The sequence below is a fragment of the Lacerta agilis genome, chromosome 3, assembly GCF_009819535.1.
Source record: "Lacerta agilis isolate rLacAgi1 chromosome 3, rLacAgi1.pri, whole genome shotgun sequence".
In the NCBI taxonomy this organism is placed as follows: domain Eukaryota; kingdom Metazoa; phylum Chordata; class Lepidosauria; order Squamata; family Lacertidae; genus Lacerta; species Lacerta agilis.
This window is the reverse complement of record NC_046314.1, coordinates 66,874,753-66,895,134: the sequence shown is the minus strand read 5'-3', so window position 1 is coordinate 66,895,134 and position 20,382 is coordinate 66,874,753. Positions and strand designations below refer to the sequence as shown.

The window sequence follows — 20,382 nt, the reverse complement described above, 5'->3', positions numbered from 1 at the left end:
CTGACTACTTAGGATCACTTGTGTGATCAGAAATTGATATTCTTTCTCCAGTTGCTCACCATATATTCTAAGGAAGGGGGTTGGCTTTTCCTGGCTATAAATGTGTGAAGAATCCCCTCAGTTCATTTGTCTCCGTGGAGCCATCCAACCAGATTTGCCCTTTCTCAGAGTCTCTTCCCTGCAAGGCACTCTGCATGTGCTCTTGAAATCAAAGCCACCTCAAGCAAGTACAACCTAACTAGCTAATGTAGTTTTGACTGTTTGAAATAATTTTGAAGTGTGATTTGTTGCCCAATCTTTTTCTTACCCCACCCTGTTCTAAATACATCAAAAACTTCATTAGTATAAAAAGGTATCTAGACAGCCTAGTTTCTTTCCCCCCAAGGTAGGATTGGCCTGTCGGCCTATCCAGATTCTTTTCTGAGAAACACTACTAAAGGGGGTCTGCCACTAGGGAAAAACTCCCCCAGTCCTGATAAGTCATAGTCCCATTGCCTCCCTAGCTTCTGGTATATTTTAAAATGTGTTTATTATTGGACTTGAGTCTTTAACGGGAGGTGCTGCTCACCTCTCTCTTCTGCACCCCCCCCCCCATTGTCTGCTTCCATTTCTTTATCAAAGCTCTGTGTTCTCAATTGGGCAACACTTTCATTTTCCGAAGGAAGCCTTCTAAAAGCTTCTTGACTTTGTTAACCATGCTGGCATCCTCTTGGCCTTGGTGGTGCATTTCCTGATCTGTGCTATACCAACTAGGCTTAGTGTGATTTTGAACAGCTCCCAAGCTGCCTGGAGAGATTTGACTTTCTTGTGACTTTCAACTTCCTTTTTACCAATCTTTGTGGAAAGTTTCCTCTTGAAATTAAATGGGATTGCATTGGACTTTCTTGGCAGTTGTCCATTTCCATTTGTAGAAATTGAGAGCACTGGTTTCCAAATGATTTAACAACATACCTTGCACCAGGGCTTGGGTGCCACTTAAGTCTACAGTCACTTTTGGTTCCATGACCAACTGTTCTAGGTCACAGTCCTTAGGGTATCTAGAAACTACCTCGTTGTTGTGACCAGAATCACATACTAGAATGCCCATTAGCACACTGCCAATGTTGGGTGCCTGCTTGATTTTACTCTCCATCATAATCACCCAAGACAATTTGATCAGGATGGCAATAATACTTGATATTCTCACCTACAGTGATTGTGAGGGGAGTCTGCCTTTTTTGAGATTTATAATTCATTGTGACCCTATGATCTTGACATACAGAGTGACACCATTCAGTAAGCCCTTCCCAGTTCTTGCTAAATTTGTATTCAGATAACTATCCCACTGATTCGTCTCCTATCCTTCCTGTTTCTGTTATGCACATTGCACACCATGTTCTAATTTACCATTCTGTACTCCCAACTCCGCCATCTTGGCTTCTCATATTCGCATCTGTCTGGCACATGCATTTTCCCCTATGGCTCTTCACCTGTTATGTTCTACAACCTGCCTTGTTTTGCCCTGTCATTGCATGGGCTATCAAGTACATTTTAAAACTCATTAATTCCAAAGTGGATGGTCTCTTGCTGTCTTTCTCCCCGGAGGTCAGTGTAAAAGCTCTACAATATCAGGGTGAAATTGGGTTCCTCCAAATTATTTTTCTTGAGGTTATTCTCTTTTCCTTGGATGTTATTTTCCAAAGAACTCTAGAATGACTCACTAGGATTCCCCCCCCCCAAATCTTGAGGTTGTAAGTTCTATATGGATACATGGGCGTAGCCAGGATTTTTTTTAGTGGGGACAGGCCTTTTGTTAGGGGGGCAGAGCCTCAGTTAGCTATATATTTTATTGATGGGGGGCAGTTGCCCCTCTTTGTTGCCCCTTGGCTACGCCCATGTATGGATGTTCTCACCAGTCCTTTTACTGGAGGATAAGAGACCCTCTCTCAGACTGTATCTTGCGGTTGTTTTCCATAGGCCTTCGTCGATAACAATTCGTCAGACACCTGCCTACTATTTAAAAGAGATCAGTAATCCTGTTTGTCATTCTGCATTAGTACATTTAGTTCAAATTCTAGATTAAAAAACCCATTAATAAGCTACAAAAGGTTCACAATTGCATTTTCCGTCAGCCAGCGATGAAGAATTGACTGCAACAAGTATTAGAGGTGTAATTCATGGCATGTACTTTTGCAGTTTGTATTCTTACAAGCGATACCTGTATTATTAGCAGCTGGGTGCTGTGCATGGAGTAGGAGCCCCTAAAAGAGGGGGAGGGGTCCTTAGTGAGAAGCAGCCCTGGAGGCCACCATGGGGCAGGCAGGAGCACCAGTACAGAGGCGAATTGGGGATAGAAATACCACCTCCTTGGTTTCTGACATTAACCGAATCAGCTCTTGTCAGCTATTTGACAAAAGACTGTGGAGACATGTCAATCGTGAGCAGACCACCTCTCTGCGGCCCAAGTACTGTTTTTAAATGTGCAGTAAGAGAATTCAAATTTTGCATGGAGATGCATTCTGCTTTGGTTTCGCAACCTCCAAGGGCGCTTTTATGGAAACTCCCGCGCTGCTCCTAATGGAAGAGGCTCGTCACAGCCCCGTCGCTTGCAAGCCTGTTGGAAAGAAGGCAGGTCGCTGGCAGGCTCTCCCGGCGGCCACCTTAGGAGCCAAGGCCAGAGCTTCGCAGCAGACGCAGCAGCCTTGTCGCGAAGGCCGCTTTCTTTCAAAGCGCGCCGAGGCCAAGTTGCCCTTGCCTCTCCCGCGTCAACACCCCGGCCCGCCGCTTCTTCGTTATTGGCGGGCGGAGAGACCGAGAAGCATCTCCCCGCCCCAGTCAATGGCAGCCGGGAGAGGAGGGGCCGCGCAGGCGTTTCGTGAAACGAGGCCGCCAGACGGCCAGGCAAGGCGAGCGGGGTTGCTGTGGCGCAGAGCGCGGCCGTGTCCTTTGGCGCTGCTCCTACTGCTCCTGCCCCTGCACCAAGCGACGTCTCCATGATGCTGCTCTGCCGGCTAGTTTCCCTGGGCGGCTGCAGGTGAGAGTCCGGCGGCGGGGTCGCTCGGAAGCCCTTGAGCTGCCTCTGGCCAAGGGCACGGCGTGGTGGGCCCTCTCCGGGCAAAGGAGAGGCGGAGCAGCGGGCGGGACAGAAGGGGGAGGTGAAAAAGTGAAGGGCGAGACTTGGCGCCGTGGAGTCAGATAAATAAAAGTGGGAGCCCCACAATATGCGCTTAATATGGTGCTTGGTTGGCCTATTATTGCACGAGGACTCGGGCAAAACTCCCTTTACAGCCGTGGAGCTCACTGGGCTGCTTGCTTTGGGCAAGTTGCACACTCTCGGCCTACCTCACGGGGTTGTTGTGAAGCTAACATTGAGTGGAGAACTGTAGAATGCTCACAAACCTCTTGGGGAAATGAAGTCATTATTTATAGCTGGGATTAGGAAAAAGAGTTTTCCGGTAAGTTTGAACCTTTTGCATTAAGGGCTAAGCGTGTAAGCCCGTTCTGTTTGTCAACTGCAGCTTGTAATTTAGATTTGTTAAAGAATATTAAAACGTTTCCCCCATCTGTTGGGGATGTGAAATGAGAGCCCATAGCTGCTCTAGGAGTGACTGTGTGACCAAGAAGCTGATTGATTCCCTGTTATTCAGGGTTTTTTACAACTTGCAGGGTGAGTTTACATACTCTTAAAATATATGTTTTATTAGTTTTTATTATATCAAACCTATTACAACAGTAAACATTAAGAAAAAACAATAATTAAAATAAACTATCATTTTACATAATGTTTATAGAATCAATACAATAGTGAAATGTGGGATTTCTACAATCCCTTGACTTCCGTCTCCCCTCTCCGTGGTTCCCTTATTTAATTGTTAATTCATGCATGCCCTAGTCATATTTCCCTCCATTCGTATCTTTTTTATCTATTATTATAATATTGCAAATGTTTTTTAGAATCCTGCTGATGCATCAACTTGTATACAGTGCTTTGACATATATGCAATAAAAAAGTTCCCATTCATTTTTAAATTTGTTACTGTCCTGATTTCTGAGTCTGCCTGTTAATTTGGCCATCTCTGCATATTCCATTAACTTAATTTGCCAATCTTTTTTTGTGGGGAGTTTACATACTCTTGTCCTTCTGTAATTAATTTATGTGGCCTTATCTGGTGAAAGGGCAATGCAGTTATCTCCAGTTAGAGATACTGTACTGAAAAGGGTTAAAAAGAGTTGCTCCACAAGGCAAACAAGTGAAGTGAGTTTTAAATATAATCCCAGTGATACTTTATGTTGAAGGGGTAAGCTGGTAAGTAGAAATTCTTGTGTTCTCTCTAGAAGAACTACATGACCTAGTTAGCCAGATTCCCTGTCAACACAGGGGTGTTACTGATGAAATGTTTTTGAAAGTTGTGTGTGTGTGTGTGTGTAAGGTCACCCCCCTGCCCTTTTTAAAGATTTGAGTTCAGGCATGTACAGTAAGCGTGAATTTACATGCGTTTAACTTGTGCATATTCAGCGTTTATGCACTTGGTAAAAACAGTAAAAATAAAATGGGGGTGGGTGGGTGCGGGGTTGGCAATCCATTGCACCATTGCTTGCTCCTTTCCTCTCTTTTTCAATCTCCACCCTGCCAAATGTATTTCAGCAATTTGCCATTGATGCTTCTATTTGGTGTTCCTCAATGTTAGAATAACAGAAGTTGTAACTGAGAGCCAGTGCGTTCAAGGATATTGTGATTGTGATGTCTGCCTGTGGGATACTTCAAGTTCAGGGCCCTTTCAGCCTCGGTTCACAGTTAAGTGGGGCTAGTGGTGATGAAGATAGCTGTGAGGATAAGTTAACATTCTAAAAGAAGAAATTATAAATAATTTGGCTGGTCAAATAATATAGCGAGATAAGAATCCTACCAAATTTTTTTGTTTGTTTCCTTCTCTTCCAGAAATAGCAGTAAACTGATTGCACCTCTTGGGTGTCTGGCATCTAGACAAAAGCATACGCTTCCTGACCTGCCTTATGATTATGGGGCCTTGCAACCCCACATAAGTGCAGAAATTATGCAACTTCACCACAGTAAACATCATGCCGCATATGTAAATAATCTGAATGTTGCTGAAGAAAAATACAAAGAGGCCTTGGCAAAAGGTATGGGTAACTGTTTATCTGTGTTACATGTCTGTCAGTGTGTGCCCACCTGTTGTCTCTTGTGCTAAAGTTAGTACTTATTTGAGGCATGTTTTCATAAAGTGGCCTGCTGCAGTGCAGTGGGGCTATAGTTTACACCTTAAGCTCCAGAAAGCATTTCAGATGCCTGGTGTAGGATCTGTTACGGAAATTACCGGGTCGAGGAGGCTCAGCTCCCGGTCCTACGGAGGAAGCCCGTGGTTCGCTGCGGAGGCAATGGAGACCAGCCGGAGATTGGAGCAAAAGCAAAGGAGTTTATTGCGCAACAAGGTTCAGGAGGATCCGAACCCCGAACAAAGGGTGTCCCGGACTTTTAAAACTTCCCGCCATTGCCCAGAATACACAGCGAAATACATCACAGAAACGTCAGAGATGGGGAGGGGAGAGAGGAGGTTACAGTAAAATTTACATAGGGGAAAAACAAGTTTTGCATATCAGGAAGGATGGCAGGAACCGGTGAATGGATCTAGGGTGGGTGTAATACACATTGAAGGTTTCCTCTGCGTCAGGACAATAGAACGCTCCTAGGAGGATGTCTGCTGCCATGGTAACTGATGGACGGGTGCTTGACTGGATTATCGGGAGGGGTGCATTTCCTCCTGCAGCTGGATGAGGACGTGACTCGCCGCCTAAGGGATTATGAAAGCTGCTGAGTTGAGAGTCCAAAAATAGTGCAATATCGAAATAATATACTTCCGATGATCGGAGGATGTCGGGAACCGAGGGGTTAGAAAGGTTATTTTATAAGGAGCAGATAGACACTTGAACCAGGCAAATCGGACACTGCGTTCAGGAGTTGTGGATTTTTACAATAATAAACATTTCGAGCTGTCAAAAACGGGCCACCCAGCGTCTAAATTGTCCATTTGATACATTGTTGCAAGTTATAATTAATAGTTTCCCCAACTGGTTACATTTTGGTTTCGATTCCATTGTTCTCCCAGCAGGGAGCCTGTCAAAACCCACTTAGCGTGCACTGAAGCGTGAAGGTGATGATTGAATCATAGTAGCTGAGCTGGACGTTCCATTTTGCAGGCTGAGCTGAATGCATGCTCCTGATTGGTGGGTTTCCCGTTCATTGAGAAAATGGAGGGTGAGCGGAGCGCTGTTTGACAGAAGCGCTTTTCCAGGGGCTTTTCGGAACGCAGAATGGGATTTTTGGGGAACCCTTTATCTCGAGGGTTTTATGTGGTGCTTGTGTGACTTATATGTGTGTGTGGGGTACCCGCTCATCGTCGGGGGGGGCAAAGAGAAGAAAGAGGCTTCCAGGTCCCGCATTTGGCAGCGCGGGAGTCCCGCGAGGAGGCTGCGCGGTGGGGAAGGTGGCGGCTGGAATTTTCCTTATCAGTCCCGCATTTGGAGATAAGATTTGTATCTGGTTCGCAGAACCACAAATCCTTTTCTCCACACCTACACCTTCGAGACTTGGTACTCACCTTCCCCACGCGCCTCAGCTGGTCGTACTCAGGGAGAGCGGGCCGGTCATGGTTGGATGCCAACATCGGGTGCAGGCACGGTGGGCTGTCAAAAGCCAGCTGATCGGAGAGTATGATGAGCTGTCACACGGCTGTCAAAGTGGCAGGTAGTCACACTGGCGAGCTGTCAAAGGTGGCCAACGAGGAGACAGGGTGTGCTGTCAAATAGCTGTCAAACAGCTGTCAAACGGCAAGCAGGTAGACCAAGGCAAGCTGTCAAAGTGGTAAGTCCGAAAATGTGGAGAACTGTCAAACAGCTGTCAAACGGCAAGCAGTCAGAATAAGGCAAACTGTCAAAGCGGTGAGTCCGAAAATGTGGAGAACTGTCAAAAAGCTGTCAAACGGCAAGCAGTCAGAATAGGGCAAGCTGTCAAAGCGGTAAGTCCGAAAATGTGGAGAACTGTCAAACAGCTGTCAAAAGCTGTCAATAGCGGCAAGTCCGAAAATGGTCGGTGGGAACGATGTACGGGGACTCGGGAATGGTGAAGCAGGAACTGGGGTGCGATGGACAGGAACTGGGGTGCGATGCTGGGGTGCGGTGATCAGGAACTGGGGTACGATGCTGGGGTGCGATGCTGGGGTACGAGGAACAGGAACTGGGGTGCGATGCTGGGGTGCGGTGCTGGGGTACGAGGAACAGGAACTGGGGTGTGATGCTGGGGTGCGGTGCTGGGGTACGAGGAACAGGAACTGGGGTGCGATGCTGGGGTGCGGTGCTGGGGTACGAGGAACAGGAACTGGGGTGCGATGCTGGGGTACGGTGGGCTGTACCCCCGGGTATACGAGGGGAGGGAATTGAGCGCAGTCCAAAGGGGAAGGGCTTCAAGGTCCTGTTGGGGCTCTCCTTATGTTCTCAAGTCGGAAGGAGGGGCTTGAACGAATTGCGGGTCAGTTTGAGCTGGCAGAGGGGCACGGAAAGGATTTGGAGGGTGTGACTCTGCGGTTGGTTGGGCCACCGAGACCTGGGTGCCTTGGGGTGGCCAATTCCCTTGGGGGTAAGGTGGCACCATTTGCTGGTTCTCATAACCCTGGGCCCAAGGAGGGTGCGAAGGAAAGGTGGAGTATGGTGAGTTTCCTCCGGGGAATGGGTAAGAGTTGGCTTCAACCCATGGGCTCCCCGGGTATAAATATGGGCAGTTTCGTCTTAGGTGCCCTGGTTGAAAACACAGGTGACAAAGGCCAGTGGATGGGCCCCAGGGTCGTGGCATGGATGGGCTTGCATTCACTTCTCCCCCTTTTCCTCGCCCCCTGCCTCCTCCCCTGGCCGGGAACCCTGGAGCTGGGAAGCAAGGGGTTTCCATACTGAGGGCAAGCACTGCCTCTTCCTCTGCCCTGGTGTCCGTCCTTTTCTTTTCGTCTCGATTGTTAAAGACGGATTTTGCAATTGATAATATCTCACTAAAGGTTTTCCCGTCGTAACCCACTAGGAGATTCAAAGTTTTCCTTATGTCTGGCGTTGCTTGGTCCTTAAAGAAACCCTTTACTATTATCTCGTGGTGAGGATTTTCAGGGTCTATTCCACCCCACGTTTTTATGGCCGCCACCAACCGAGAATAATAGTCCGAAGGGTGTTCATTTGGTCCCTGTATTACAGTCTGAACCTTAGTCCAGTTTATTGAGCGCTTCCCTGAAGCCTTGATGCCATCTAGGATGGCCCTTTTAAACAAGTTCAGGCACCAGATGCCATTAGGGGTATTGTAGTCCCAGGCAGGGTTGGGTTCAATACGGAGATCTCTAGGTGTCAGGGCCCCCACCCCTTGAGGTCTTCCTTCCTGGTAGTTTTCCTGATTTAGGGCTTCTTCCGCCTTACTGAGGATGTCAGCCTTTTCAGCCTCATTGAATAGGGCATTTAAGAGTACGTGGACATCAGTCCAAGAGGGATGATGTGAGGAGAAGATAGTAGATATTTGCCTATGGCATTTGTCAGGATCGTCTCTTAGAGAGGGCATCGTGTTAGCCCAGTTAATCAGATCGGCCGTACGGAAGGGTTGATGGGCATAGATCATACGTGGGGCCCCATCCGGGTCTGTCGGTGGTATGGGGAAAGCCCTCAGTGGCATCTGGAAGGAGGCTGCTTGGTGATTATTTCCCTTTTTTCCTTTGGTACTTTCCTTGACAGACTGCCGGAGAGCGGATGGGGGAAAGGTGCCATGGTCGCTGACAGGAGTTGGAGTAGAGTCAGGACCCACAAGCACGTCGGGCACCACTAAAATCCCTCCCTGGCCGGTGGGATGAATCAGTAATTGGCCACCCTGAGCCACTACTTGGCTATTGGGACTAGCATCATGTTCAGGTCCCTGTGTCATGGCCCGATCCTCATAGGGGGGTGGCGCAGGACCTTCCTTTGGTCTCTTAGGATCCTTTCTAGGAGGTTTAATCACGGGCATCTGGAGCGTTGGGGACGGGTTTAGAGTCATAAGGACTTGGGATACAGCCTCGAAAGTCTCCAGATAATCAAGCTGACGAGGCTTTTCCTCCAATAAGAGCTTCTTTAAGGTTTTTAGTTGATCCTGATGGAAGGATCCCTCCGGTGGCCAGCGGAGTTCTGATGGCACTCTTTCAGTAAAAGACGGCCAGGAATTCCTACAAAGATCTTGCAGCTTCTGTCTAGACAAAATCTCATGGTCCGGAATTATCTTCCAATGCTTCATGACAATCGCGAGGGGAGAGTCGGGTTCCGGCTGGGTAAAAGAAGGCTTTCGAGAAGCCTTCTTCCCAGTGGAAGTACGACCATGCTTCGAAGCCTTGGCACCCATCGTTCCTTGGGGTTTAAGAGGAACCTGGGGTTTTTGGGAAAGGAGGGACGGGAAAGGTATCTTTGTAAGTCGGGGTTTCTCACTAAGGGAGTGGGACAGGGGGGTTTCTTAACATAAGCAAAGTACAGTACACAACGTTCCAATAATCTAGCCTGGTCCCTTGCGTTCACTAGTTCGGCTAGCGGGGCGGCTGACCAGGGGGATCTACTCTAAACTACCTCTTCCTTTCCTTTTTCCTGGAGCTCCCTTTTCCTCTTCCTTTCTCTTCCATTTCTTCTCATCTATTCCTATTTCTCAACCCCCATTTCCACCCATTACAGGGTACCCCCACCTGGCAACCTCCTGCCTATCGTTAACAGCTAAGGAAGGGAACCCTACTGGACGCCTGCCACTGCAGTGCCAGATCGGGCAGCCCTTTAAATAGAGTTAAACGGTCCGGAAAAACCTCCCTTGCGTTCGGAAGCGGGCTCACGCACGACCAGCGTGTTTTACATGGCCCGACCGGGGCGGCTGAGGTTTAGGATAGTGCAGAGAAGTCCTTTGCCCCTTGGCAGCTGGCAAAGTAGAAAAAGAGCCCAGTCCCTTGCGTTCGTTAGACCAGCTAACGGGGCGGCTGACTGGGTATTGGAGAAAAAGAGATAGAGCTCAGGACTCCCCTTTCGAGTTGAGCAGCAGTCCACGGGACAGACTGAGAGACAGGCAAGAAATGATAGGCAAGAGAGCAGTAGATTGCGGTTGCCAGGCTTACCTCCCCCCTCCCCCCAATCACCAGTGCACTGGATTTATACTTACGCGTCTTCCACCGCGATCCGCTGGATCGTTGGAGACGAAGCCGGCTGAACTTTGCCTTTGCTCCCCGGTTGGCTCCCCTTGAGACCTGCAATTACCGCCCGGAGGATGGCCAGGGATCCGATGGGTCTCCACGGGAGAAGAGGGTCCCGATGCCGGCTGAAGACTCGATGGGGTCCCCGGCCACCACGGGAGAACGCAGGTCCCGGCTTTCGGCACCAAGACTGTTACGGAAATTACCGGGTCGAGGAGGCTCAGCTCCCGGTCCTACGGAGGAAGCCCGTGGTTCGCTGCGGAGGCAATGGAGACCAGCCGGAGATTGGAGCAAAAGCAAAGGAGTTTATTGCGCAACAAGGTTCAGGAGGATCCGAACCCCGAACAAAGGGTGTCCCGGACTTTTAAAACTTCCCGCCATTGCCCAGAATACACAGCGAAATACATCACAGAAACGTCAGAGATGGGGAGGGGAGAGAGGAGGTTACAGTAAAATTTACATAGGGGAAAAACAAGTTTTGCATATCAGGAAGGATGGCAGGAACCGGTGAATGGATCTAGGGTGGGTGTAATACACATTGAAGGTTTCCTCTGCGTCAGGACAATAGAACGCTCCTAGGAGGATGTCTGCTGCCATGGTAACTGATGGACGGGTGCTTGACTGGATTATCGGGAGGGGTGCATTTCCTCCTGCAGCTGGATGAGGACGTGACTCGCCGCCTAAGGGATTATGAAAGCTGCTGAGTTGAGAGTCCAAAAATAGTGCAATATCGAAATAATATACTTCCGATGATCGGAGGATGTCGGGAACCGAGGGGTTAGAAAGGTTATTTTATAAGGAGCAGATAGACACTTGAACCAGGCAAATCGGACACTGCGTTCAGGAGTTGTGGATTTTTACAATAATAAACATTTCGAGCTGTCAAAAACGGGCCACCCAGCGTCTAAATTGTCCATTTGATACATTGTTGCAAGTTATAATTAATAGTTTCCCCAACTGGTTACATTTTGGTTTCGATTCCATTGTTCTCCCAGCAGGGAGCCTGTCAAAACCCACTTAGCGTGCACTGAAGCGTGAAGGTGATGATTGAATCATAGTAGCTGAGCTGGACGTTCCATTTTGCAGGCTGAGCTGAATGCATGCTCCTGATTGGTGGGTTTCCCGTTCATTGAGAAAATGGAGGGTGAGCGGAGCGCTGTTTGACAGAAGCGCTTTTCCAGGGGCTTTTCGGAACGCAGAATGGGATTTTTGGGGAACCCTTTATCTCGAGGGTTTTATGTGGTGCTTGTGTGACTTATATGTGTGTGTGGGGTACCCGCTCATCGTCGGGGGGGGCAAAGAGAAGAAAGAGGCTTCCAGGTCCCGCATTTGGCAGCGCGGGAGTCCCGCGAGGAGGCTGCGCGGTGGGGAAGGTGGCGGCTGGAATTTTCCTTATCAGATCTCAGAATTAATAGTAATGAGATTTGAAGCCTTGTAACAGCGGGTGGCGCTGTGGGTTAAACCACAGAGCCTAGGGCTTGCCGATCAGAAGGCCCGTAACAGGGTGAGCTCCTGTCGCTCGGTCCCATCTCCTGCCCACCTAGCAGTTCGAAAGCACGTCAGAGTGTAAGTAGACCCGGAAGCTGTACACCGGCTCCCTTGGCCAGTAATGCGAGATGAGCGCCGCAACCCCAGAGTCGGACATGACTGGACCTAATGGTCAGGGGTCCCTTTACCTTTAACTAGAAAGATGTCTGTACTAAAACTTACTAGTCATCTTTATTGGTACATTAGGAGTACCATTATATCACAGCTGTCACCTTGTCCAACTAGTAGTTGCCACAAGAAAGGCAGATGAGGCTCAGAATTTGTACCTCCCATCTGTTTTCTGTTGAATTTTAGAGTTAAGGCTGAATTGCATTGTTCTTTGTGGCTGAAACTATGGTGTATCTAAAGCAATGCTTATACCTTGTAGTTACATTTAAAATGTAATTTCTTATCATACGTTGAGATTTTAATGAAATCTCCAGAGTTTTGCATTAATACTAATGTGATTAAATGGCAAGTCCATGGAACTTTGTGATACTAATTTTAAACTCAAGAGCTATAGGCTGTTTTAAAATGTGGTGCATTTCTGCTGAGTCCAGTTAGTATTTCAGAGCCTTATAAGGAGGCATAAGGCTGGGAAATGATACAGAAATATAGAAGGTTAGAAATCTTGGTTTTTCTTCCAAACTGCTGTAGTGTCACATTCTCATACTAAAACATCTATGATACAAGGGGAAGCTGCTGAGAGGCAAACGCTGAAGAATTGCAACACATGTGGACTTTCTGTATGTGTGGCTTGTCTGAATGAGTTCAGCAATATAATAGGTTGCTTTGAAAGGTAGTAGAATGGAGCTGTAGGATTGCCCATCTTGGGCTGGGCATCTGGGATTATTTGTTGTGTTCAGATTTGAGTACAATGGTACCTCCAGTTGCGCACAGGATCCGTTCCGGAGGTCCGGTTGGATTCTGAGGAATTTGCAACTGGAGGTGCCTGTTCTGTGCATGCGCGCGGCGTGGTAGAGCGCTTCTGTGCATGCGCGTGCAGCAAAACCTGGGAAAATACTTCCGGGTTTGCCGCATGCGTAACCCGGAGGATACGCAACCAGAGGTGTACATATCCAGAGGTACCACTGTATCTTACTGTCCCTCTGCAGTGCCCATGTGGTTTCAATAGAGCTGTAAACTGATTGGATGTCAAGTTACATTGGTTGCAATCCTGTACCTATTTACTTGGGAGTAAAGCTGATTGAAATCATTGGGATTTACTTATGAGGAATTATATATCGGATTGCACTGTTTAGTACATTTTCAAAACAACATTTTGGAGTATTCAATTCAAGTTTTTATTTTTTTTCCACAGTGTATGGGCCACAACTTAAGGGCTTTAACAGTTTTTCTCTGTAATTTTCCTCACAAGCTTTACAGAGAAAGAAAGGAGGAAAATAACTGTTGCTATGAGAGTTAATGATTGAGCAGAGACAGGAATGCCTTTTGGCTGGTGGCTTCAAGATAAGCAAATGGGCTGTTTACTCCCTTTCTTTTTAGGCTGTATCCAAGAGCACTTTCTTAGTGCTGTCAATAGATACCTAGTCCAACTACAAGAGTATTCTTCTACTCAAACTACATGAAGCAGAAAATCTACAGTCAGTGGGTGCAAAGCAGATTTGTTGTAGAAAGAGGCGCTGAATCCCAGTTTGTGTTGTGTTGCATAACAGCTCTCCCATCAGAGGAGCATACTGTTGCAATCTAATGCAGGAAGGCTCTTTTGAAAATCAAATGAAACAGTTGTCAGTTTCCAGAATCTTAGCTCTGAATTTTAAAAAAGAGGAAACCTAAACTTCATAAAGTACAAACACATTTTTGTTGTGTAAATATTAGTTCAAAAATATGTCCAATATACTTCAGTGCAAAAAGCAGTATTAAAACCATCTCTGAAATGCCCCCATCTTCCCATGTAAGACAGGTGGCAACAAGGAAAACGCCTTGCCTTTGGGGTGTGTATTTTTTAAAGAAGCTGAAAACTTCCTTTTTTTCTGGCTGCTGTTAACATGATTTGATTGAGATTTCTTGCTAATTTCAAATTGTTTTAAAGTTTATTACTTTAGATTTTAAATTACCGGTAGCTGCTAGGATGGAATATAAGCATTTTAAATAAGTATTTGTAACTTTAGCAGTTCAGATTTACTTGTGTTATGGATTATATATTAATCAGACACATGCCTGTATGTTAGCTGCCCTAGTTCTAGTGAACCTAATTGTGGCCTGGCTAATTGTAGTGAGCCTGTCTGTAGGCTTTTTAATCTATGCTTCTCATTGCAGTAAAGCCAACACAACTGATGCTCCTGAAGATCCAGTCTTCTTCAGTGAGCGCTTTTTGCCCTCCGTCATTATTCTCTGCATGCACACTTTACTTAATCTAGCATTCAAGAAAAGGACTGGGCATGTCGAGCACTAGTTTAGCTGCATCCTTGCTTGTTTCCCTGGCTTGGGAAATTTCTGAGGCTTATCCCCCCCCCCCCTTGTTCAACAGTCCTGCATGCTGCTGCTGACTTCTCCCCTATCCTGGCTGCTTGGCACAGAAGGGACTCTACCAGCAGCAGTTCCCAGGAATTATGGAATTGCAGAGTTCTTTGTTAGGACTGTGCTTGAGGGGTAGGCAGATGAAAGAGGGTGTCCCTTGTGGCTGCTTTCATACTGCCTAGGAGTACTCACATTCTCATTTTAAACCAGGGGTAGGCAACCTAAGGTCCGTGGGCCAAATCCGGCCCAATCGCCTTCTAAATCCGGCCCGTGGATGGTCCTGGAATCAGCATGTTTTTACATGAGTAGAATGTGTCCTTTTATTTAAAATGCATCTCTGGGTTATTTGTGGGACCTGCCTGGTGTTTTTACATGAGTAGAATGTGTGCTTTTATTTAAAATGCATCTCTGGGTTATTTGTGGGGCATAGGAATTCATTCTCCTCCCCCCCCCCCTTCAAAATATAGCCCAGCCCCCCACATGGTCTGAGGGATGGTGGACCGGCCCACGGCTAAAAAAGGTTGCTGACCCCTGTTTTAAACTCTTCTGCCCCTTTCTGACAGCTGGGACAGGGAAGCGGTAGCTGTAACCCCTTGGAGCTAGTTTGATGTCCTGGGCTCAGCAGCACTGGAGGGATCCAAGCAAGACTTGGGAACAGGAGTTGTAGCTTTTGCAGAAGCTCCAGAGCACAGAAAGTACAAATTTCTCAACTCGTTTGGAAGGGAGTATAATGATGCAGCATAGTTGGACTTGAGAATCACCTACAGCATATTCATTCTGTTGGGAAGCACATGCCACAGTTTGCCTGAATGAAGTATTTCTGAAGTGTTCTTCCCCAGCCTATGGGAGTAGGCGTAGAAATTTGGGCTCAGCAGTTTTATGTAAGGAATTCAAAGGTCAGTGCTGCCATTCCTCACATCTTCATTGTAATATGAACTCATTTAAGTATCTGAAGAAGTGTGCATGCACACGAAAGCTCATACCAGGAACAAACTCAGTTGGTCTCTAAGGTGCTACTAGAAAGAATTTTCGATTTCATTTAAGGGAACATGCTAAAGAAGGAAATAAATTGGGCTGGAGGAAGAAGCATTTTAGTATTTCAATATCCTCCTTTAAAAACGGAGAAACTGGTAGTTTCTTGCCTGACAGTCCTCAGGCAAATGACTGGAGATGGACCTATTCTCTTGATTTTTCTATGTGTTCCAAGAGACTTTGAAGAATAGTTGGTGGCAACTGAATAGTCGCAGACTATGCAGCCAAGCCAAAATTTTGGGACCCTTGCTTAAAGGTAGGTGTGTGTGTGTGTGCCATATGTTAAGTCACAACTGTTACAATATCCAGAGTTATGGCAGGCAGAATTCTGTTCATGTCAGAGGAAGTAGAGGAGGAAGTTTGGTCAATTCCTCTTTCTCCCTGTGACCCCCTGAACAACTGCTCAGGAGAAGTGGAAATTTTCTGGAACAGCATGAAAGATAATTGGGAGGGGGGAGACAATAGAAGAATCAGTGAAAATTTATTTCATACACTTCTTTTCTCCATCTGGGAGCTTTTGCTAGAACAGCCAGTCTTGATCTAATCCATTATTTATATTTTTACTTTCTTTTCTAAACTGCAATTCATTTATTCAAATTAACACTCTTAACTGAGTGGACTCCTCCTGGGGTAAGGAATAATACTGTATGTTCTCTGCTAAGGTTTACTGGAGATGTTGCACTTAATTCTCTGTTCTTTGCAGGTGATGTGACTGCTCAGGTGTCTCTTCAGCCAGCTCTGAAGTTCAATGGTGGAGGTCACATTAATCACACTATCTTCTGGACAAACCTTTCTCCTAATGGTGGAGGAGAACCAAAAGGTTTGTATTTAAAGCATTTTAATGTTACACAGGACATTTGAAAAGCCCCACTGGATCAGACCAAATGCTAATATATCATTTATTACAGCATCTTTAGTCTGTGTTCCAGTGTAGGTGATAGACAGCGCAAGACTGCAAATAAAATGTGTAATGCTTATCATGAATGAAAACATCTTAAATAGCATTCAAGGTCAACAACCACAGTAGGGAACATCAGATCGCATTCTCTTCCACTAAAGACCTGGGCAGAAAGCTTGCATCTTGCCACCCCTCCCCCCTCCTTTGAAAAAGGATACAGAGATGGGGCCAGGCACACCTCAGATGAAAGGGTATTTCAGAAATTGGGAGTCACCACAGAAAAGGCCCCCCCCCCCACACAAGAAAAACATTTATTGTCCAGCATTCTGTCGTAGCAGTGGCTAGCCTAATAACTATGGGAAGCCTCCAAGCATTTGATAATGCCAGTGAGACACTTTATCAAAAGCTTTTTAAAAAGTTTGACATATACACAGTGCTCAGTTTTCATGTAATGTTAAGGCAAACCGTGGCAAATCGTGGCTTAGTGAGAACATGTAGCTTCCCAGAGAACAGTTTGTGGCCGCTGCTGTGAGCTACATTATGGTTTGTTTTAGTGTGTCATCCAAACTAGGCTTGCAGTTTGTCTCCTCCAGATGAACCACAATCTGTAAAACAATGAATGTAATGCATGAATGGCTGTGTGTTACTTATGGCACTAAATGTGACATTCGGAAGCAGAACACTTCAAAAAGTGTAATGGTAGGCATGCCCTCTCTTAAGCCTCTTCCAAATGGCATGTGTGTTTGCACTGTAGCTTGTGGACAGGCTGTTGCCCACATGAGCTTCACACTGTTATCTGCTGTTCTCGTGGTTCTCTGGTCAACTATCTAGATGTAATACTGGGTCGTGATGTTAGGTGGTGGTTGTGATCATTATGGATGATAAGATTTTTTCAAAGGGAAAATCAGAATACATTATGGGGCACAGAAGATTCGTCATTGCAGCAGTTAGTGTAACAACTGGAATGTACCAAATGCTGTAGAATTGGGAGACGAGTCAAAGATCTACATCCAGGGCTGGTGCTTAACCACAGTTACGCGGTTATCAGCAGGCTGTAGGATCACACACTCCCACCAGTCAGCCCCTGCTTTCCTCCCACCCTTCCTGTAGCCACAGGAAGTATTCTAGCATCATCCATGTTAACTGGTTATCATTAAGTGGCGTTCCCTGTTAAACAGCTTCAGACTGTTATCAGAGATTGGTTAAGAAGGAAGCAAGTTAGGGTTAACTGTTAATGCTGGTGCTGAGGTACCACTACCTATGGTTGAGACTGGCAAATGAAGGACTAGTTATCCTGCAACCAATTTGCATTCTATTGATGATTGTAAGATTTACATCTGTACCTATCCTCCTTACTTCTGAATTACTGTAATATGAATGATTTTTTGGAACATCAGATGGAAAGCTAATGGAGTGTGGTCTGTGTGTGAATTGTTATTATTCTTTTCATTTGTTAAGGGGAGCTAATGGAAGCTATTAAGCGTGATTTTGGCTCCTTTGCGAACTTCAAGGAGAAGTTGACAACTCTTTCAGTTGGAGTCCAAGGCTCAGGATGGGGATGGCTCGGTTTTAATAAAGAACAGGGTCGACTGCAGGTGACTGCTTGTTCCAATCAGGATCCTCTTCAAGGGACTACAGGTGAGTTTCTCTAGCTGGAACTTGCCTACAATTGAAGGTACAATTTTGGCTATGCAGTAGATGAAAGCAGACATCAGCAGTTCTGCTCACCAGGGCAAAGCAAGAAGGACTCCCTGCTTTCACTTGCATAGCAGATTGGATAAGAAACCTACTTGTTTCCTCTTATCAAAACCTACTTGTGAGCAGGAAATAAAAACAAACATTTCTCTTCTTTTCTAGGTCTTGTTCCCCTTCTAGGAATTGATGTATGGGAGCATGCATATTATCTCCAGTACAAAAATGTTAGACCTGACTATCTTAAAGCTATTTGGAACGTGATAAACTGGGAAAACGTATCTTCGAGATATGCAGCTTGCAAAAAGTAGAGCAAAATCTTGTACAGGATCATTAAAGAAAGACCACTGTTATTCCTTGATCATTTTTGTAGTAACTTCTAGCAGTTTGTTTGCTAATTGCTCCACCACTTAAAATATTCAAGCTCATCAAAAGAAAGTTCTTAGCTCAATGTTTGCTTAATTTGGTGAAACTGCTCACTTGTTCTTCCAAAACAGGAATCCTTTATCCAGTGTTCTGAAAGAATACAATCCCTTTATAAAAGGGATTACAACTGGTTCCTTTTGATAACATGTCAATTGCTGCTTACTCTTTTGAGTGAGTTTCAAGGCGTATGTAATTCAGAGGGAAAGTCCAAAATAACAGCATTCTCAGAGCATTTTATAGACTATGAGCAGGATTCCTCTTCCTCTTCTCCCACTTGCAACGCTTGCAAGTCTCATCTGGGGTGTTGCCACTCTACAGAATATCAGGTTGGTGTGCAAAAGGGGGAGTCCTGTTGTGCAGTGCAAATCTGTCCGTCTTGAGGATGGGCACCATATTTGCCCTATGTTTGATTAAATGCTGTTGCGTATATTGTAGCCTACCAGAACTTTGAGTAAAAGGCAATTCGTTTTAGTCTTCCTAACAGCCGATTTTGCAAATGTTTGTTCGTTACAACGTGAGGATTCCTAATGCATGTCAGCTGCTAAGAACAGTGGGTTAGCTTTCATGATTTTTGTCCTGCTGAAAGTGGAAAAAGGGAAAACAAAATACCCTGGAAATGTATAGGATATCAGGTTTGTGGTTAAGTGGGTTTAATATATGTGTGTTTGTCTTCAAATGGGAAGTATCCAATTGTTTGCTACTTCTTTAGGATGTATTAATAACGGATAATGAAATTGTTTTCTAATATTGGTGTAACTGGCTTTCCTTTTTTGTACTGCAGTATTTAATTGGGAATCTGAACTTTGCTTTCGAAATAAAATCTATGAAGTTACTCTGTTACATGATTTAATAATATGTTTAAAGGCCCCACAAGGCCTTAAATATGTGTCTGAGGTGTTCATTATACCACAATATCCACAGAAACATCTTTATTCCTTCCCAGCAGGCCCCCCCACTACACCCCTGCTTTATGTCCCTGATAATATGTGGGGTTAGAGAAGGACGAATTAGATGGTGAAAATAAATCAGAAGCTAAATGTTTATAATTTAATGGAATTAGCAGTATTAAAACTTTACCAGATTTCTTTGTTTCCACCAGTTCTACTCTTCAGTGTTGATCTTGTAAAATAGCACGCCTATTAATCTAAGCTTCTACATCCTCAATTTTCCCCTCACTCATTCCAGTAAAGGAGACTGCTGCATGGGCTTTTATGCATTCTTATAGTCTTCCACACACATTGAGCTCTATGAACGGGTTACCTAGAAGCTGCATTATTCTACCGTCACTTAAAGAAAACACTAGAGTTTAATTTTAGCAAATTATGGCAAGTGCACATTTGAGCTGTCAAACAGAATTTGAGCCAATGGCTAATTATTCATCTTACAATGGAAGTGATACAGATGAACAAATCTTCAAATGAAAACATGTGAGACCCTTGTGCCTCTTGCATCTTATTGCAACTAAAGACAGTCTAGCTTTGGGAGCTGCACCTACAAAGTCATATTGGGCCACAAGAACACTAACAATTCCCACTTCTGTGGACTCGGACCTTTCCTTACCTCCCCATCAGTAGCAAGGAAGCCAATTCTTTAGTACACCTGCAGACTATGCTGTTCCTGCAATCATCCCTGAAAGCCACAGCCACTGGTTCCCCTCTGTGTGCATCTTCATACTAGGCTCTGCCTTTTCTTTCCACATAATTAATGTGATATAATTGGAAGAACTTCATTTGCAACATCTCAACTCAGATTGACTGAATTTTTGAATCCCAATGGATTCTCCATAAAACCATTTGTCTTGCAAAAACTTGAGTGGGGGGGGGGAAATCACCTTATTTCTAATGTTATTGTGCAGTCTGGTCCTATGCATGTTTACTCACAGGTAACAAGTGTACATTGGATTGCAGCTTTACGAGGGCTTTCCAGTGGAGGGAGTTGACGGGTGCCGTGATTATACTCTACACATAAACTAAGGCCTCATTTTATGTCATTGCAGGGGATCACAAGAGAAGTACGGCCTTAATAGGGAGGGGGGTTCTGTCGGCGGGAGATCAAATGTGGGGTTTCCATGTTGTGCAGTTATGCCTATAAAGCTGCAATTCTGGGTGAATA

At 45.6% G+C, this 20,382-nt stretch overlaps 1 protein-coding gene across 1 annotated transcript; it reads left to right on the top strand.

Annotated features, from left to right (window-relative positions):
* The first annotated feature begins 2,892 nt into the window (after window positions 1–2,892).
* SOD2 (superoxide dismutase 2) lies at window positions 2,893–19,102 on the top strand. Its single transcript, XM_033144102.1, has 5 exons — window positions 2,893–3,013; window positions 4,919–5,121; window positions 15,958–16,074; window positions 17,611–17,790; window positions 18,010–19,102. The coding sequence occupies exons 1-5, from the start codon at window positions 2,973–2,975 to the stop codon at window positions 18,153–18,155; spliced, it is 687 nt and encodes a 228-aa protein (XP_032999993.1). The 5' UTR covers window positions 2,893–2,972; the 3' UTR covers window positions 18,156–19,102.
* Window positions 19,103–20,382: the final 1,280 nt, after the last annotated feature.